Here is a 17,625-nt window from a genome sequence, read left to right on the forward strand (position 1 = left end):
TTCTAGCTATTCACAAAGACAAACCTGAAAAGCCAGAAAAACCTGAAAAGAAAACACCTACTAAAGGTAAAACAGATTGTCTTCAGATATTGTACAATTTTAGATTTTCAATGCTTACATAGTGTAGGAGAGTGTGAAGATGAGTATTTAAAATATAAATCTCTTTTAGTTCATGTTGTACATTTTTGGGGCGTTCTCGCTTCTGCTTGAGCAGGTCTTGATCAGCCTCTGAGTGAAGTCTTGCTCAGCGTATATCTCTTGCTTAGCTCTCTTGTTTTGATGGACAGAGTTAATTACAAACCATTCTTATACAGCTAAGGAACTAAGCTGTGCAGACCTAATGCAAGAGTGTTCACTGTCTCTCAGTCTGGGTCTTCCATCATATCCAAAAATAGATTTTCATTTTCCTGCCTTTATATTTTTCAGTAACATTTTAATTTCAGTACACGATTTGCACTGTCCTCCATGGCAGAAGTGGCTTTGGTTAAGATTTACATATCAACTAATTATCATATATATTCTAAAGCAATATTGTGTGTGTGCAAGAGGTGAATTTTTCTGACTGATAATTCCATCTTTGCCCCGATATGGACAGGGGATTTAAAAATCCAATCACCTTGCCCTATTATGCCATTTTTTAAAGATTAACATTTATTGTTGCTTGACATTTGAATGTTTTTCTCTGAGGTTAAATATTTGTCTGAGGGAGTCACTTCTTTAATGAAGTTTAGTTTCAGTCTTTGCCTCTTTTTACTTTACTCAGTTAACTCTTGAAAAAACACTATGCAATGTGTCTTAGTATTGGTCTGTTAGGACATTCAGATTACTTTCATGATGATGAGATACATAAATTAATTAGGTTTAATTTTAATCTGTTCAGACAGTACTTGACTGTACTCTATGGAGAAAGGTAGAACAGAAGGTAGGAGTGAAGAAAGAGAGAAAGCAGAATGAAGACTTAAAGACTTAAAAAATTTGAAAGATAACCGTTGTCCAGTTTCTCTTTTAAAGGGATATTTCTTCATTTTTTCTACTTTCAGTGTATAGCTTGAAAGTGTAGAGTTGGGTTTTTTTCCATAAAACAAAATCACACCGAAGTAATCCAGAGAAAATAAATGCCCAAAGCATCTGTGTAGATCTGAAAAGCAAATAATTTCCAAGAATCACTGAGATAGCTGATAATGAGCAGCCAGCCTGTTTATCCATTTATCTTCTGCCAGCTAACCAAATAATCACTTAGAGCTTTAATGTGTTTAATAACAGCCATAACTCCAGTTACTGGCTGAAAAATTTTATTAAGACTTTGGACACTTTGTAGCCGAGGAGATTTACTGCTGCAATCTGACATACAGTCATGCTGCCCTCACTTGGGTAGTTTCCCTGCTGTGTGAGTCCCTACAGGTGGACTCAGGGCACCAGGGAAGTCATTCTCAGTGTACTCAAAGGTGCATTTCTTCTAGCAATGTGCTACTGAGTTATCTATTGCCAGGCTCACCTTCCTTTTCTCAGGGGTCTGCTCTAAACTAGATCAGCCATCAGCAGTGGTGAGGGGCTATTTCAACCTCTTGCAGTCCCTAGGAAATGAGGATATTCAGGTCAGGCCAACCTCAGGGAATGGGTATCCTGAAAATTGGCTGCTTCCCCCACATTCAGCAGATTTTCTCTATTCTTAATAAAAAGACCAAAGGTAATTCTTCACCCTCCATTAAAGGCTCCAGAAAGCCTCAGTGATATGAATGTTATTTAAACACATCATCTAAGAAACAGCTATCTTAAAAAAACCCCAAACCAAGTCTAAACGTCAGTCGTAACTCATACAGGCAGCAATTCCAGGATGGAGTTCAATTAGAGAGGATGTTGTTATTATGTAGTTGTCGGTTGAAACAAGTCTAATTAACTCTCGAGGCTGTTTTGTTCTGGCAATCTGTCTGGATGGTGACCAAGAGGGGAGAGATAGAAGTCTCTGCATAAAATTTTGTCAGCCTTTCTGCGACATAGCAGTGTATGTGTGTTTACACAGTGTATCCTGTGCAGACATGAACTCACTCAAGCTGGGCTCTGAAGTGAGTCCCAGACTTGTGGCTGTGTTTGTGCAACAATGAGCCCAAGCTAAGAAAACCACCTTTCTGTAAGACAAATGTAGCCCCATGGTTTCTTTTTGACTGGAGTACAAGAAGATCAAGTCCGTGTATTCTCCCAACTTGAGATGAGCAAATTTGTATCTTCTGAAATATGCAGTATAAACATTCCCAGTGAAGCTTGAGATCTGTGTGACTCATTTGTCTTCTGGTTAGAGACTCTCAAGAGATATTTTGAAGCTTTTTACCCCACTATGTGGACCTGAGAAAAAGAAGCAAGAATTTTGAAAACTGAAAAGCAGGAATTATAAGGAAATGTGAAATTTCCAGGGATATTGTTGTGATTTTGCAATATTTTCTCATTCTTTGTGAGTTTTTTTCCCTAACATACAATTGTTCTCATTTCTAGTAACTCAAAAAGACAAACCTGAAAGACATGAAAAAGCTGAAAAGAAACCTCCTCCTCCTAAAGGTATTTATCTATATTTTTTAAACCGAATTTACATTAAAATGCATAAACTTTATTTTATTCAACCAGAGATTTTCAATATGCATGAAAAACCAGCTACATGAAACTAAAATGAAATTCATATATAATTAGATTTAAAATGTCTCTAGAACACCCAGGGATAAATTCTATGCTTGATCCCCTTTAAAATCTGTTAAAATTTCAAAGATGAGAATTAAAAATATGGATCACCATTTCCCCGAAAAACAACTAGGCCTATCTGTAAGTGATCTGACATATATTTTCACTATAACTAGTTAAGGAAATTAATTCTACACTAGCCAGCAATACCTGTTTGTGCTGTGGCTTTGTTTGGAAGGAGAAATGCTCTTACCCAAATATCTACATTCTGATCTATAATACTTAGATCTATTCTGTTAACATATTGATAAAATCAGTCTAGTCAGCCCAGTGGCTTAATAGAAATAGAAGTCTAGAGCCTTACAGAAAACATAGGTTTGGTCACATACGAGTTTTGCCTCAAAGATGAAGACATTTAGAGCTATGAAGAAAATAGAAATATGAACTTCTTGGACAAAGACAGAGAATCAGTGCATGAAAGAAACCCTTAAAAATAGCCACACACTAACTACTTTTCCAGTTTACAACAGAGTTTAACTCTGATCTCTTAATTTTAAATTTACTCAGATTTTGCCTGGAAGTACCTTCTGTATTTGTTTGCTTAATGACCAATATTTGTCTCCCTAGTTTATACCATAATAACTATCATACTGTCATTAGAAACACTTGATATTATTTGCCATAGCCTACTTCATCTAGTATCAGTCAAGTACTTCGTGAAGGACTGAAGTTAAAACCTGTTTGCATCTCATATTTCTGTTTAAGTTTGTCCAGTTTGAGGGGATTATAGTTTTCATCAGATCTGATCAAGGTGTTAATAATGTCTAATGCTGATTAGTAATAGCACAGTATAAAATAAATGACACTGAGTATTATTTTTGGGGAAAAGAATGACACTGAAAGCTTTTTCTTTATTACCTGCAGAGGAGAAGAAAGTAAAGAGCACTAAAGTGGAAGCAAAACTTAAAAAGGAAGTGAAGGATGGAAAAGGAGAAACAAAGGCGGCCGAGAAAGTCAAGCAGGCAGAGATTAAACCAACAGAAACTGGGCTAATAAAGGCCAAAACGAAAGTTAAGGAGGAGAAAGCTCTTCAGACTGTAACTAAATCGGACAAGAAAGGTAAACAAAATGAGGAGGAAACAGATGAAGATCTTAAAAAGGTAGTAGGGAAGAAGGAGAGAGAACAGAGTTAAAGCTGTCAAGGACCAAAGTCTGCCCATGAAAAACAAAAATGCAGTACAAATAAATTCCAAATGATTCCCATGCTGCTAGGAGGAGACTACTGAAAATAAAATAAGTTTCATAAACATAACAAGAAGATTCTAACAGTTTGTCATGGCTAAAGATCATTTTAATTTAAATCCTTCCTTACCAAGGACCAATTTCTCTTCAGATAGGTCTGAGACTTCATGGATTTGCTCAGTAGCATTTTATATAATGGATTGCTAGCAGAGTTATTTTGGAAAATACAAACCGTTCAATGACCTGTTAGGAATTTTGTTTTGTTTCTACATCTGCACATGTCCTTTGTAATGATAAAGGAAGTAGCAACAGAGAAAAGGGAATATAATAATTTAGCTAACATCATATTGTATGAGGCACTGTCAGGTTGTCAGGTAACGTATAACATAGTGTCATACCTGATGTAATTTAATGTGAAAGCTTTTAAACTTCTCCTAAAAAAGAAAGAAATGCTATTACTTTGGTAAGGAATAAATTAAGTGATAAAGCAAGGAATCAACATGCATCAACACTACTTAATTAACAAAGGTGTTAACTTTATGCTACCCTTTTTCAGAGCAAGTCTAGGTTCTTCTACTCCTACGTTGCACTGATTGATTCTCTGATTTCCCTGTGGCTCTTTCATGGCATTAGGCACAATTTTGTATAAATGCAGGCAGCAGGACCTGGTTTTCTGTATAAACACTGCAGCCACGGGATTTTTTTTACGTTGATAGGGGCAGCTCAGTGTTGCATGACACATCTATCTGATCGTTTCAGCTGATCACCACAGATAAAGCTGTGCCTGAGCATCAGTGAAGCCACCCCTTACTGGATATCTGAATCTGCCTGGGCAGATTCTCTCAGAATTTTATAACCATCAGCTCTGGACCCCTTGGGAGTTGCCTAAATTGTATGTTTCCGGGAAACTGAGAGACATAGCCCACTTTCTGACATGCACAGGGTACTGAACTAGCATTTTTTCACAGTATTCTAGATAATTTTGTCTTTTGTTTGAAATATTCAGACCTCTGAGGCATGAAATCACAGCAGCATTTATCACACTGATTACTGTGATCAAAGAGAAAATTCAGCAAATTCTTCAGTTCCCGTGGGAGGTGCAAATCTCTTTCAATTTTTGTTTGCTGTGGCAGAGTTTCAGCGCACATGGGATCTAGTCCATACTGTTCAGGATAAAGCTCTCAAAAAGAAATGGTGTACACATGAGGCACTTTACTCCCAGCAAAATATTTTAAGTAGGGATCGAAGATTACGGAGATCAAGAGTAGTGGTGGTTTTTTGTTTGTTGGTTTGGTTTTTGTGGGCTTTGCACCACACACCTTCACCATTTTTAGCTGATAAATATTAACAAAATTATCCATCTTGGCATCAGACATTAACAGATCCCTTTGTAAATCTGCTTTGGAATGTGACCCCAGTGACTCTGCACAGAATTCTATTAGGTGAAAGTGAGGATGAGCAGCTGGAGTGGTGGAAGGAAGGAGCCTCTTCAACTGCCCTTATCACTGGAGATAGGGCTACACACACGCAGTGAAAGCTGCCTTTTCTACTGTCGTCCTTCCCTTTTCCACCATAAGCCACTGCTGCCCAGCTGAATACTCTTAGAAAATTCATTTCTATGTTTCAGTCCCACTGTGATCCAAGGTGAACATAATTTTAAATTCAATGCAGTTTTACCAAGATTTCATGATCCTGCAATCTTTACTTTTACTTGGTCAAGGGAGTAGTTCTGCTGGCTTATCTGAAACAAAATAAAAAATATAGCACTGATCACAGAAAGTTGTTATGATTTCCCTGCTGTTGCATCATTTCTTACTCAAACTGAAATTAAAAAAAGATAGGTTATCTCCCTGAGTAAATCACATGAAATTCAAGAACAGAAATATCTTTGAGTACTTTTATCATTAAGAATCTAGTCCCAAACTTTGACATGATTTATTAGCACTTAGATGAATATTTGGGCCACCATTACAGAGTAATAAGGTGAAAATCACAGTGTGAAAGTCTCCTTTTTAATAAGGGTGTTTAAATTAAAAGGGATTTTTAGCCATGAAGAGACATATGAAAAATCATATCAATTTAAAATTTCTTAGATTTCAATTTTTGCTGATTGATAGCATTCTCATGAACTTAAATGGGATGTTATAGAGCACCTTGCTAATTCATATACAGTAGAAATTGTATTTTTGTTATTCAGAGTTTTACATTATGTCTTCAATTTGTTTTATAAATCCCAGTTTTCAGGGGTTGAGTTGCTAAAGAAATCCTATGTGGAGAAAATGAATATAAAATCTTTGATCTCAGGTACAATCAAGATTAAGGCCTTTTTTTTTTTAAGTTTATTCAAATTACATTTATGAAAAAAAAAATAAAATAAACAAACAAAGAAAAAAGAAACTAAAAAGCCCCCCAAAAGAAAAACAAACTAAAAATAAACAATGAAACCCCTCACACGCATAACGAATAACACAGTCTGTTTTATTCCTGGACTATATTACTATGTTGAAAGAATGGAATATTTTAATATCGATGAAATTGTGTGATTCTAGGCCCTCAGGCTATGTTTATATCATAACTTATATGGAAGTAACACAGGCTTGCACTCTCTCCTGTGATTGTCCATGTAGCTTATTGTCCCCTGCCATAGTTTTTGTACCATGCCATCCAGCAGACTTTTGTACAGACATTTTGCCCCAAAATGGTCCAGGGGATCTTCTCAACACATAGCATGGATAAAGGCAGCTTGTTTTGGCAAAAGAGAGGTAAGGAAAACAGTTTTTTGAAAAAGAACTGTGCCCTGTCATCAGCTTTGTGGGCTGAAGAGTTGGCATTGCTACATTTTATTTACTAATACTCATTGAGGTCTGAGTTACAACTGTGCAACTGCTGAACTTCAGTGGCTTTAGGTGCGTTTAAGAACACAGATCTGTATATACTTGTTTTCTCACACATGTGCTGCTACTTTATTTTTTTTAGTTATCATATAGACCTAGTTCAGACATTACAGCCTTAAGGATGTAATCCAAAGTTGAAGCCAGGCAAAAAATGATAAATTTGAATTCCTAAATATGAAAATAAAAATTATGAATAGTCATTAGAACAAAAACAATGTTTACAGCAAACAGCTCTGTGTACCTTCTGAAAATTTTGCCCAAGGCTCTACATCATTGACTAGTACTACCCTTGTCATGTCACTAACACACACATCCAAGGACTTCTATGACAGTCAACACAGTAGCAATTACATAAATGCCTCAGCATCAAATTATACTGATGCTTCAGTGAACTATTTATGAAAGCAAATATTATAATGAGTGTCACATACTTGGGAATGGCATTTTGCATTTAGATATAACTCCAATGCCATTTTTAAAACTTAAATCATTTCAAAGTCTGCATAATTTTATTTTGAAATTGGCAAAGCAAAAGCAAGTGACTTTGTACGTGAGTAGGACAGAGACACAACAGGCAGTGGAGACAGGAAGAATTGTAACTTCTATAGTGTAGGAACTGTGCTAGAAGAGTGTAGAACAGATGGATGGATGTGCTTCACTCACGGGCAGTTGGCAACTAACTTAGCTAACCACAGCTGGCATTTAGTCATCAACATTAATTTTCAAAGCTACTGGCCCTTATAGTCCACTGGGTACTCAGTTACAACTGATAACTTTTCTTCAACATTCTTAATGTTAGAAATTTTTATTAAAGTCACCAACTTGCCTATGTATAGGAGAAATCAGTAGACTATCAACATTTTTAGAATCTGAGTTTCATTTAGATTCCAAAACCTAATTTCTGAATAGTTTAGTTTTAATATATATATTATATATATACAGATTTAATATATACATATGTATGTTTATAAAGATTAGTGTTTAGAAGATAATTCTGTAGTAAAATTCTGTGAAAAGTGTCATTGCTATTGGAGTGTAAGTACACGGAGTTCTCTTTATATTCCCATTCACTAAGCATACACATTTATTATACTTTTAAAACTATATTATCAAAATACCACAATACAAAACATTTTTAAAATTTTCTATCACCTGTCTCTGAAATTAATCTCTAAGCATAAAGAAAAGTCTTTGAGCCCTGTGTCCAAACAGCAATTTGCACACTAATTGTGCATGGGGTTAGGACATATGCCAAAACCAAAGTTGTGCACTGCTAGCCCAGAAGAAGAGCTGTTAGCTCTGGCGTACTGGAAGTTCTGCAGTTCTTGGTAGGGGTTTTGAATTAGACCTGGACAACAATTGTTGCTTTTGGAACATATGAATTTATTGAAGGTCAGGAGAAAACCACAAACATATGTGTAAGACTACTTATAAAAAGACTACTGAAATGTCTTTGCACTACCAAGCTTTATCTTCACTGTTAAATACAAATGACATGTTAAATTTACTTTCTTCATTACTCTTTTCTTCCTTTTTGCTCTGTTAGATCAATATGCATTCTGTCGCTATGTGATTGACATGTTTGCGCAAGGGGATTTTTATCCAGGTACTTTCCTATATCATTGGACTCTGTTCTAATATTCTTCTGTTTCCCTGAGAGTTTTTGCTCCTTTATGTATAAAAGTGCATTTTGTGTTATTGGGAGGTCTTTTAAGAGCAACGGAGTGTGCAAATAGTTTTAATAAAGCATAAGAGCTAATGGCTGTTTTCTTAAAGCTTTTAATTTTCTGCCTACAATGCATGAATTAAAATCAAGATTATGTTAAAAATAGAGTCAAAGGAAGGCTGTAGAAATTGCTAAAATTTTCCATGCTTTTTTTGGATGAGATGCAAAAGGAAGAAGCTTATTGTTAATAGCTTATTATCTGTTGGGGATTTTCCCCCACAAATAATAAGGCTTAAGCCCAAAATGTTTCAAAAATGAAACAGTAATTTTTGTTCTTAGTACATAAAATACCTTAGCTGATCTATTACTTCTGTGCTTTATATTCTCTCTTCCCACATCTCCATGCTAATCTGTTCTAACACAGACAATTCCTCACCAAAAAAGAAGATGGAGCTACTGATGATGACTGAGCATCATCTCACATTATTAAATCACTCTACCCTGACCTTAGTTAATACGTATTTTTCCTGCTGAAATCTAGCATAAGAGGACTTACTATAGAGAGGACATAATCCTGGGAATGAAAACAATGATATTCATGAGAAGAGTCGAGGAGAGAATATTTAAGGATATACTAAGACTTACAAACTTTGTTTAGTCAGTTATTTGCTCAACAAGCTCTCCACTAGTATACTTCTGAATTGGATGGGTTTTCTTATCTCTGTCTTGCGGCTTACATCCTTTCTTGACATGCCCAGGTTCAGAAAGAGCTGGGAAGTCCCAAGGATGTAGCTGAGACACAAAGACTCTCACAAAGAGAAGAAGGACACAGATTTTTGTGGAGGGAAAATGAAAATCTTGGGATTCTGTACGGAAAGGGTTTGTGAAGCCTGTTCTCAAAGAGTGACATGGAAAGGTAGGGGGTTCCATTACAAGGGAACAAAATATTGTACCCCCTCTATGACTTTTAAAGACAGCTGGTTATAAATGGAGGAACTGTTTTAGGCTCATAGGGGGAGAAAGATTAACAAAACCTTCTAGAGACCTTCAAGTATGCTTTAATTTACAAAGTAACTGCCTGCACCAGTGTGAATGACCTAGTTTCTGCCTTTACACAGCTGTACCATCAACAAATCACATGACAAATACTTGCATGGAGATCTTCAAGATCTTTCTTACGGTTCTTCTGACATTTACAAGCAGCCGTGACACATGTCAAAGCCCCTTTTTTCCAGATGGCTCCCTGTCCTGTTTGACAGTCTCTGAAGGCAGAGTAGACATGCTGTGGGAAGGGAAGGTTTAGGTTCTTTTCAGTTTTGTCCTTTCCAACTACAAGGAAACTGGGAAAACTGTGAAGGGGAGCAGCAAGGTAGAGAGGGAATTCTGTAGTGACTTGAATTTAAGAAGATAAAAAACTCTTGCTTTCCAATGTTTGTCTCGCATCATACCAATGTGGTATGACTAAGCTGTGCTAAGAAACCACAGATTAAACAACTGAAAGACATTCAGTGGCCATTGGGTGGTCAGATGGCCTCACAGGTGAATGAACAACAAGGGTGACAGCTCTAGGCCCCAGAAAGTGAAAAAAAGTCATAAAGCATCTTAAATAATCTACTTTGTAGATTTGCAGGTGAAATGGAAAAGGACAGCCCCTTAACATCTCCTAAACATCTCCTAAAGTTCACCTGTGGCTTCACCTGTAAAGCAACTGCTATCTGACCTGTTAAATCAGTTCTTGACACCCGAAGTTGAATGCTGTGGGTGGTTGTTGTGGTGAAGCCAGACACGTTTTTGTGGGAGGTAAAAAACCCCAAAAAACATTGCCTTCAAATGTTTATTAGTTGCCAACAAGCTTTAGTTGACCCACTAGCTGTGAAAAGCAATGCTGAAGCATCCACACTGTGTTTCTGAGAAGCAAGGTAAAAGTCAGGTACGTTCAGCCTCAATTTATAGAAATCATTGAGGCAAGTGCCACCAAACATTGCTCAGGCAGTGTTTGTTGCTGTCTTTCTCAGGCAACCTACTCATTTCACCCTGTCTTTTTGTGAACTGAAGTATTACTATAATTCATTTTATTGAATGTGGGGAAAACACCCTTTAATGAACCTAATATCCAACTAGCTTGAAAATCTGGTATATTTTATCCTTTTATCAGTCTATATATTTTGTGATAAACAACTTTGTCCAAACAAAGAGATCTGAGTGCAAATCAGCTGAGGAATTTAATTACAGTCAGTTTGACACTGTAATACTTTTAAAACAGGAATTATTTATATAAATCTCAATAGTGCCATTTGTGAAGGAGAAAAAAAACCACAATTTTTGTCATCGAAAATTCCTTCACACAAGTATATTGGCTTTCTGTAGGATTGTTTATGTCAAACATGCATTTCTGTCTTCTTGAGTTTATAAGACCAGTCACCCATTTATTAGACTCCTTAAGCAAAATACATGAATGTATAATCTCAATGATAGCAATTCAGTATTTATTCTTTGATAGTATTTTTGCAATATTACTATTATAAAATTTATATTAATTACTTCCTACATTAGATTATTTTAGTTTTATATTAATTTTAAGAAGGAATTTGTAGAAAAGTAGATCACTTAGGATGGCATTTTATAATCCTCAAATAATTAAAATTAAAAGTAAAACTCAGATTCTTATGTTTCATTAATTAAGTACACTTTTCAAAACATATAACTTAATACATTGTTACATAAACAACCTGTTGGAGGTTAGTTAATGCTCTTCTGTTAATTTTAACAAATGAAGCTGATATGTTCTTCACTTACGCAAAGTTTTGTCATGATACTGAAGCCTTAGCTATAAAAAATGAATGAAATATACACAGGGAATTCATAGGAAGCCAAATAAGGAAAAATTCTTGCTAAGCTGCTTCATGCAGCGTTAGCTGGTTTTCTTGTTTCTCTAGCTCTTATTCGTCTCTGATACTGACCAATTGCATGCAGATCCTCCTAAAAATCACAATAATTTTATCAATATTAACTAACTCCTAAGACTACTATTTTACTTTTTACAAAAGAGAAGTATCTGGGGTTCTCAGCCCTTTGCAATAGATAACCAGCAGAGTTTTAGCCATAAAGTAATTTTTTTTCTAAACCAGAAGTCTGTCTCATGAATATTATGACTGCAACAGTGACCAGTTGGAGTCTACTGAGACATTTATAGGTAGCCCACTTGAGGTTTACTGTATACATTATAAAAAATTGCTTTCTGAATTTATCTGTTGAGAAATGGAGCTTGAGAATTTCTTTTACTTTCTGTCTAACATGCTTGTGATATGTGAGAGTTTCTCAGAGGGACTGCTGAACCACCTTTCCTCAAAAGCATAAATTTTTTGATCTTATTCGTTGCTGGACTACTGTTTCTCGACCAAGTATGGGGAGTACTGTTGCAGAATTAAAAATCTCTCTGTCCAAATTGCTTTGAACTCCTGGCTGCCTGTAAATGAAGAATTTATATACACTTCTTCCAGGGTTAATTTCCCAAGTTTTACTTATAAAACTTAAAAACCAAAGGTGGAAAGTTTGTTTATTAAGAACTTTGGTACCTCTATTCTTCTACTGGCACTTCTGATGTCCAAGATGGCCTTTCTGATACAGAAGGCAACTGACTTATACAGTTTCGTGTAATAGATAATTTGTTTGATATTCCTGTATTTTGTTCTGAGTAGAATTTCTAATGTTTTTATTCATAGTTTTATTTTTTTATTGGTAGGAGAAAAGGTTCTATTTTAGTAGAAAATTTAAAATTTAATTTTGTAACTATTTTTGGCCTTAGAGAGTTTGAAATTCTCACCCACATGGATGGATTTCAGGGACACTAATTGGTCACTCTTTTAGCATGGAGCACATGATTCTCTGAGTTAACTGGGTCTACTCTATTTTGTTCCTCCTGAGCCATACACCTGTTTTCCCACTCACTCCCTACTTTCCCTGCAATGTTTGCCAGCTTGCTTTATGTTAGCACATCCTGAACTACTCTGGCAGATCAAGGAGCTGTTCTGATGAAATGCTTTTTTTGGTTTGCAGCTACATAAAGTGGATTCTTGTGTGTTTCTCTTTTTGCATGCCACCTTAGCATGGGGCTGTGCATGCTGCATATTGCTGAATGAAGAGTGATAAGTGTCTCTTGGGTATTTCTTCATAACATGGCACCTTTTCTTTCCACAGGCACACTCTCTACTCATGGTTTGATTTTGTTTTCATTTTAATCACTTAGAAGTTATTTTGTGTGCATAGTTTTATGGTGTTCTAGTTTCAGTTAAACCACTTGCATTTCACAGTACTCTGGACTCACTGCTGGATGATCTTCAAGTTGCCTAGTTGGCAACAAAGACAGTGGGAGAACAGATGTGATATTATTCACAGTTTAGACCTTCTAAAATCTTTGCACGGAAGTACCCAATTACTCTATGGACCTTATACCACTACATACCTCTTTCTGATAACAGCTACACTACAAAGGAATGTGGCCATATCTTTTCCTTTCATCAATTTACCCTGATATGTTTATTGTGTATTTCCATGTCAGGGAAACTGATGTAGATGATATTGCTAATCTTATACTGTTGAAAAAATATTTGCCTTGGAGAAAATCATCAGGATTTCTGGCATGTGTACATCACAAGAGTGTATCATATAGGGTAAAAGAGTCATCCCACCTTCTCATTAAAAAATCATTGAAGCCTTACCTTTTGCACATATGCTTATGAAAAAACAGAAAGGAAGAAAACCTGACAAACATGGAGAGTCAAGAAATTCAGGCAAATTGTGAGGAGTGACCATAGGGAATCTTAGAGATTACTTTGTCCCAGAAAGAAGTGGTAGACTGAATATCCTTCACATCTACAATCTTCTTCCAAGGCGTACCTCTTCTCCGTTGCCAAGAAGTATTCAGTCAAAAGAGAGGTATTATTGTTATTACAAAATGTGGTAAAAGAATTTCAAGACTGTCAGTATGATACTTGCCATATAATATAAAACAAATTGAGATACTGGTATATTAATATTGAAAGATCATGAAGTATACTGCAAAAAACCCCTAGAGCAATAAGTACCTAATTTTGAAAGTAAAAATGCCTGTGTTTGCTGTGGGTGGGCTGTAGCACTGGAGTTAAATATTTGCCCTGTGCTGTTCAGATAGTAAAACACTTTAGGCTCTTGAACTATTTTTAAGTGTCACTCCTATTCGATTAAAGACTAGAATGTGTTGTGGATGTCTCAATGACAAGGTGTAACTTTTCACCTCATTACATCACATTTACATGGAAACAACTTTGATACCAGTGCACTTTCTCTGGGTATATATTTGATGCAGTGCAAATAGAAAAGAAAGAAAAATCAATTGTAATAAATAAGAAAGTAGTATGTTATCAGTTTTTTGTTTGGAGAAATTCAGCAGGAAAATTATGGGCTGAGTTATAGGCTTTAACATTTGAGAAAAAATGCCAAAGAATAGGATTTGTTTTCTATGGTGACATGCTTTCTGATGCTAACTACTCAATAGCCCTCTCCCCCTTGGTAGAAAACAAACAAGCCAGATATTTGTTTTAGTGAAATACTAAAGAAAGAGTAAGGGAGCTGTAATACTTTTCCAGTTTTATTTTCTAAATATTTACTTTTTTACTGCCTTCTGAGGGCAGTACTGTACCCCAAAATTTGAAGAGATTCATCTGGATTCATCTTCAGAGTTGACAGTTAATTGTCCGACAGTTTATCAAAAAGCAGCTCATATGATGAAACACTTATTGACACATTTTTTTTCTGCTGATGACATAAATGGAGATGATTGAATGACAGAGGAGTTTACTCTGGGAGAGTTTTGAATACTGATCAATCAGTCTGAAAGGAAAGAATTAATGAAGAGTGATTTTAAATACATGTATGAGAAGCTGAAAATTAAGTTTTAATTGTTGAAAAATGTATAACTATTTTATTAATGTTCAATTCTTGCAATAACTTTATCTGCCATTTGGAGTCTAAATATTGCTTCTTTGAATTTCTGTTCAGCTATGAGAAACAATGAGAAGATATCCACTGATCTTCATTTGAACAAGGTTCTTCTCTTTGACCCCACTCTCACCCCAAAAACTGTCTCTTTGGTCAAACTCTGGAATGACATTGATCTCTCAATTGGAATGTTATCAGCATATAATCCTGACACCATCCCACAGAAGCAAAATAGCTATCCATTATTACCTGCTTATGTCATCCTACTGTGAACCAGAGCCATATGCTGGCACACAAAGCTGCATCTGTCAACACTCTTGTGGCACTTTATTGTAACTTTGCCAAAAAAATTTCAAATGACTGACTCTCTCAGAAGCAGCTACAAAGGGAATGTGTGGTATTTTGCTTCTGTAGAGAGGAATGGATCTCTTTCTTCGATAGTTCACTATAAGGCACTCTGAGGAGGCAAAATTATGGGATACCAGAGAAAGTCTAAACCTTTGCTGGCGTGAGTCTAAATCTTTGATTTTAATGGAAATAAACCAATTTAATCTGTGAAGACAGAGAGACTAGAGTAACAGTTTTTCTCACACTTACTTTATATTTTATTACTACTATTTAATATTATAACAATTTCATATAGTTCAGTAAACAAGTTTAAAAATCAAGAATAATTTCAATGGAGGATCATCAAAAGACTCAACTATAGTTTTGAAAAGTAAGCTATTTAGAAAATAAGAGTAAAAGTTAAATACCAAAAAAACCCCTAAACTGCTAATAGTAAACAGAGTTTCATATTTAAAAGGTCATAATAAATTTAAGAAGTGACCTTGTAAAATATGTATTACATTTAGTGACTCATTGTCATAACTGATTTCCAGTTATAGTTATTACAACAAATAGTGATGATATGTCAAGTAGGTTAAAAAATGGAAGCATTCTACAGGCAGCCCAAAGCAGCCTCAAAGTAACAGGCATTGCTTCTTGTGGGGGAATTTAACTCCCCAGACATCCCCAGACAGCCTTCTGTCATCAGTGGAGGATCTCACAAGGCATGGTAGTGCTGCTCAACCTCACACTAACAAACAGAGAGGGTCTTGTTGGAGATGTGAAGGTAGGGGGCTGTCTTGGCTGTGGTAACCATGAGATTATGGAGTTCAGCATCAGGCAAGGACAAAGCAGGGCAACGAGTAAGACTGTAACCATGGATTTCAGGTAAAATAACTTTAGACTTTTTAGGGTTCTTCTTGAAAGAACCCCAGGGGAGCAGGTCCTTCAGTGAAGAGGGGTTGTCATGGCTATTGGTACTTCTTGATCTTTAACTCGCAGTAGTTATCACAGGGGTCCAAGAGAGATGGTTGATATTCAAGGATCACTTCCTCCATGCTCAAGAATGATGCATCTTGATGAGAAGAAATCAGGCAAAGGGGGCCAGAGATTTGCATGGATGAACAAGGACATCCCATCATTTCTCAAGAATAAGCAGGAGATAGAAACAGGGTGAAACTACTTGGAATGAATATATAGAAGTTGTCAGAGTAAGTAGAAATGAGCCAAGGCCTTCCTGGAATTAAATCTGGCCAATGATGTCAAGGACAACAAGAATAGCTTCTTCAAATACATTAATAACAAAAGGAAAACTAAAAAAAGTGTGGGCCTATTACTAAATGGAGAGGGGACTCTGGTAGCAGAGGATGCAGAGAAAGCAGAGTTACTGAACGCCTCCTTTGCATCGGACTTCACTGACAAGACCAGCCCCCAATAGTCTATGACCAGGAGACCTGGGTAAAGGAATGTTGTAAGGAAGATTGATCAAGGAGGATTGGATTAGAGAACACCACCTAGGCAAACTTGACATCCACAAATCCATGGGCCCTGACAGGATGGATCCATGAGTGTTGATCCATGAGGCTCCCTGCGATCATCTTGGAAAGGCTGTGGTGATCAGGAGGGTGTCTGAGGACTGAAAGAAAGTAAATGTCACCCCAGTCCTTGAAAAGGGCAAGAAGGAGGACCAAGGGAACTACAGGCCATTCAGCCTAACCTCAGTCCCTGGAAAGGTGATAGCGCTCCTCATTTGCAGGCCATCTCTATCCACATGAATGACAAGAAGGTAATTGGGAGTAGTCAGCATATATTCACTAAAGGTAAATCATACTTGACCAGCTCGATTGCCTTCTACAAGAAACAACTACCTGGGGGGATGAGGGAAGAGCACTGGTTATTGTCTACCTCGACTTTAGCGAGGCTTTTGACACTGTCTCTCACAACATCCTCATAGGCAAAGTCAGAAGCTGTGAACTGGATGAGTGGGCAGTGAGGTGGATTGAGAACTGGCTGAATGGCAGATCCCAGAGGGTCATAATCAGTGGCATCAGGTCTAGTTGGAGGCCTGTCATTAGTGCTGTCCCCCCAGAGTCGATACTGGGTCCAATATTGTTTAACTTGTTCATCAGTTACTTGGATGAAGGGGCAGAGGCCTCCTCAGGAAGTTTGCTGATGACACAAGGCTGGTGGTAGGAATGTCTGATACCCCAGAGTGCTGTGCAGCCCTTCAGAAGGACCTCAAAAGGCTGGAGAGATGGGCAGAGAAGAATTTCTGAAATTCAGCAAGGGAAAATGCAGAGCCCTGCATCTATGGAATAATTACCCCATGCACCAGTACATGCTGGGGACTGACCTACTAGAAAGTAGCTCTGTGGAGAAGGACCTGGAGGTCCTTGTGGACAACAAGCTGTCCATGAGACAGCAGTGTGTCCTTGTGGCCATGAAGGCCAATGGGATCGTGGAGTGCATTAGGAAGAGCATTGCCAGTAAGTCAAGAGAGGTGATACTAACCCTCCACTCAGCCCTGATGAGGCATCTGGAGTGCTGTGTCCAGTTCTGGGCTCTTCAGTACAAGAGAGACGTGGAACTCTAGGAGCAGGTCCGGCAGAGGGCAACGAAGATGATTAAGGGACTGAAGTATCTTTCTTACAAGGAAAAGCTGAGGGAGCTGGGCCTGTTCAGCCTCAGGAAGAGATGGCTGAGAGGGGACCTCATTAATGTATATAAGCATCTGAAGGGATGGAGTCAAGAAGATGGATCCAGGCTCTTCGTGGCGGTGCCAAGCAATAGGACAATTGCAATGAGCAGAAACTGATGCATAGGAATAAGGGGAAGAACTTTACTGTGCAAGTG

At 37.0% G+C, this 17,625-nt stretch overlaps 1 protein-coding gene across 10 annotated transcripts in view; it reads left to right on the plus strand.

Moving 5' to 3' along the window:
- The window catches only part of TRDN (triadin), a 224,279-nt gene that overhangs the window by 71,475 nt on the left and 135,179 nt on the right, over nt 1-17,625 (plus strand). For all 10 annotated transcript variants that reach the window (XM_051792113.1, XM_051792115.1, XM_051792118.1 and 7 more), the window contains 4 exons: nt 7-66; nt 2,488-2,550; nt 3,592-3,786; nt 8,350-8,409. In XM_051792113.1, coding sequence (XP_051648073.1) covers nt 7-66; nt 2,488-2,550; nt 3,592-3,786; nt 8,350-8,409 — 378 coding nt within the window. The remainder of the gene's footprint in view (nt 1-6; nt 67-2,487; nt 2,551-3,591; nt 3,787-8,349; nt 8,410-17,625) is intronic.

This window comes from Manacus candei, unplaced genomic scaffold (genome assembly GCF_025592945.1).
Source record: "Manacus candei isolate 608988 ecotype Guabito, Panama unplaced genomic scaffold, ASM2559294v1 h1tg000034l, whole genome shotgun sequence".
NCBI lineage: Eukaryota > Metazoa > Chordata > Aves > Passeriformes > Pipridae > Manacus > Manacus candei.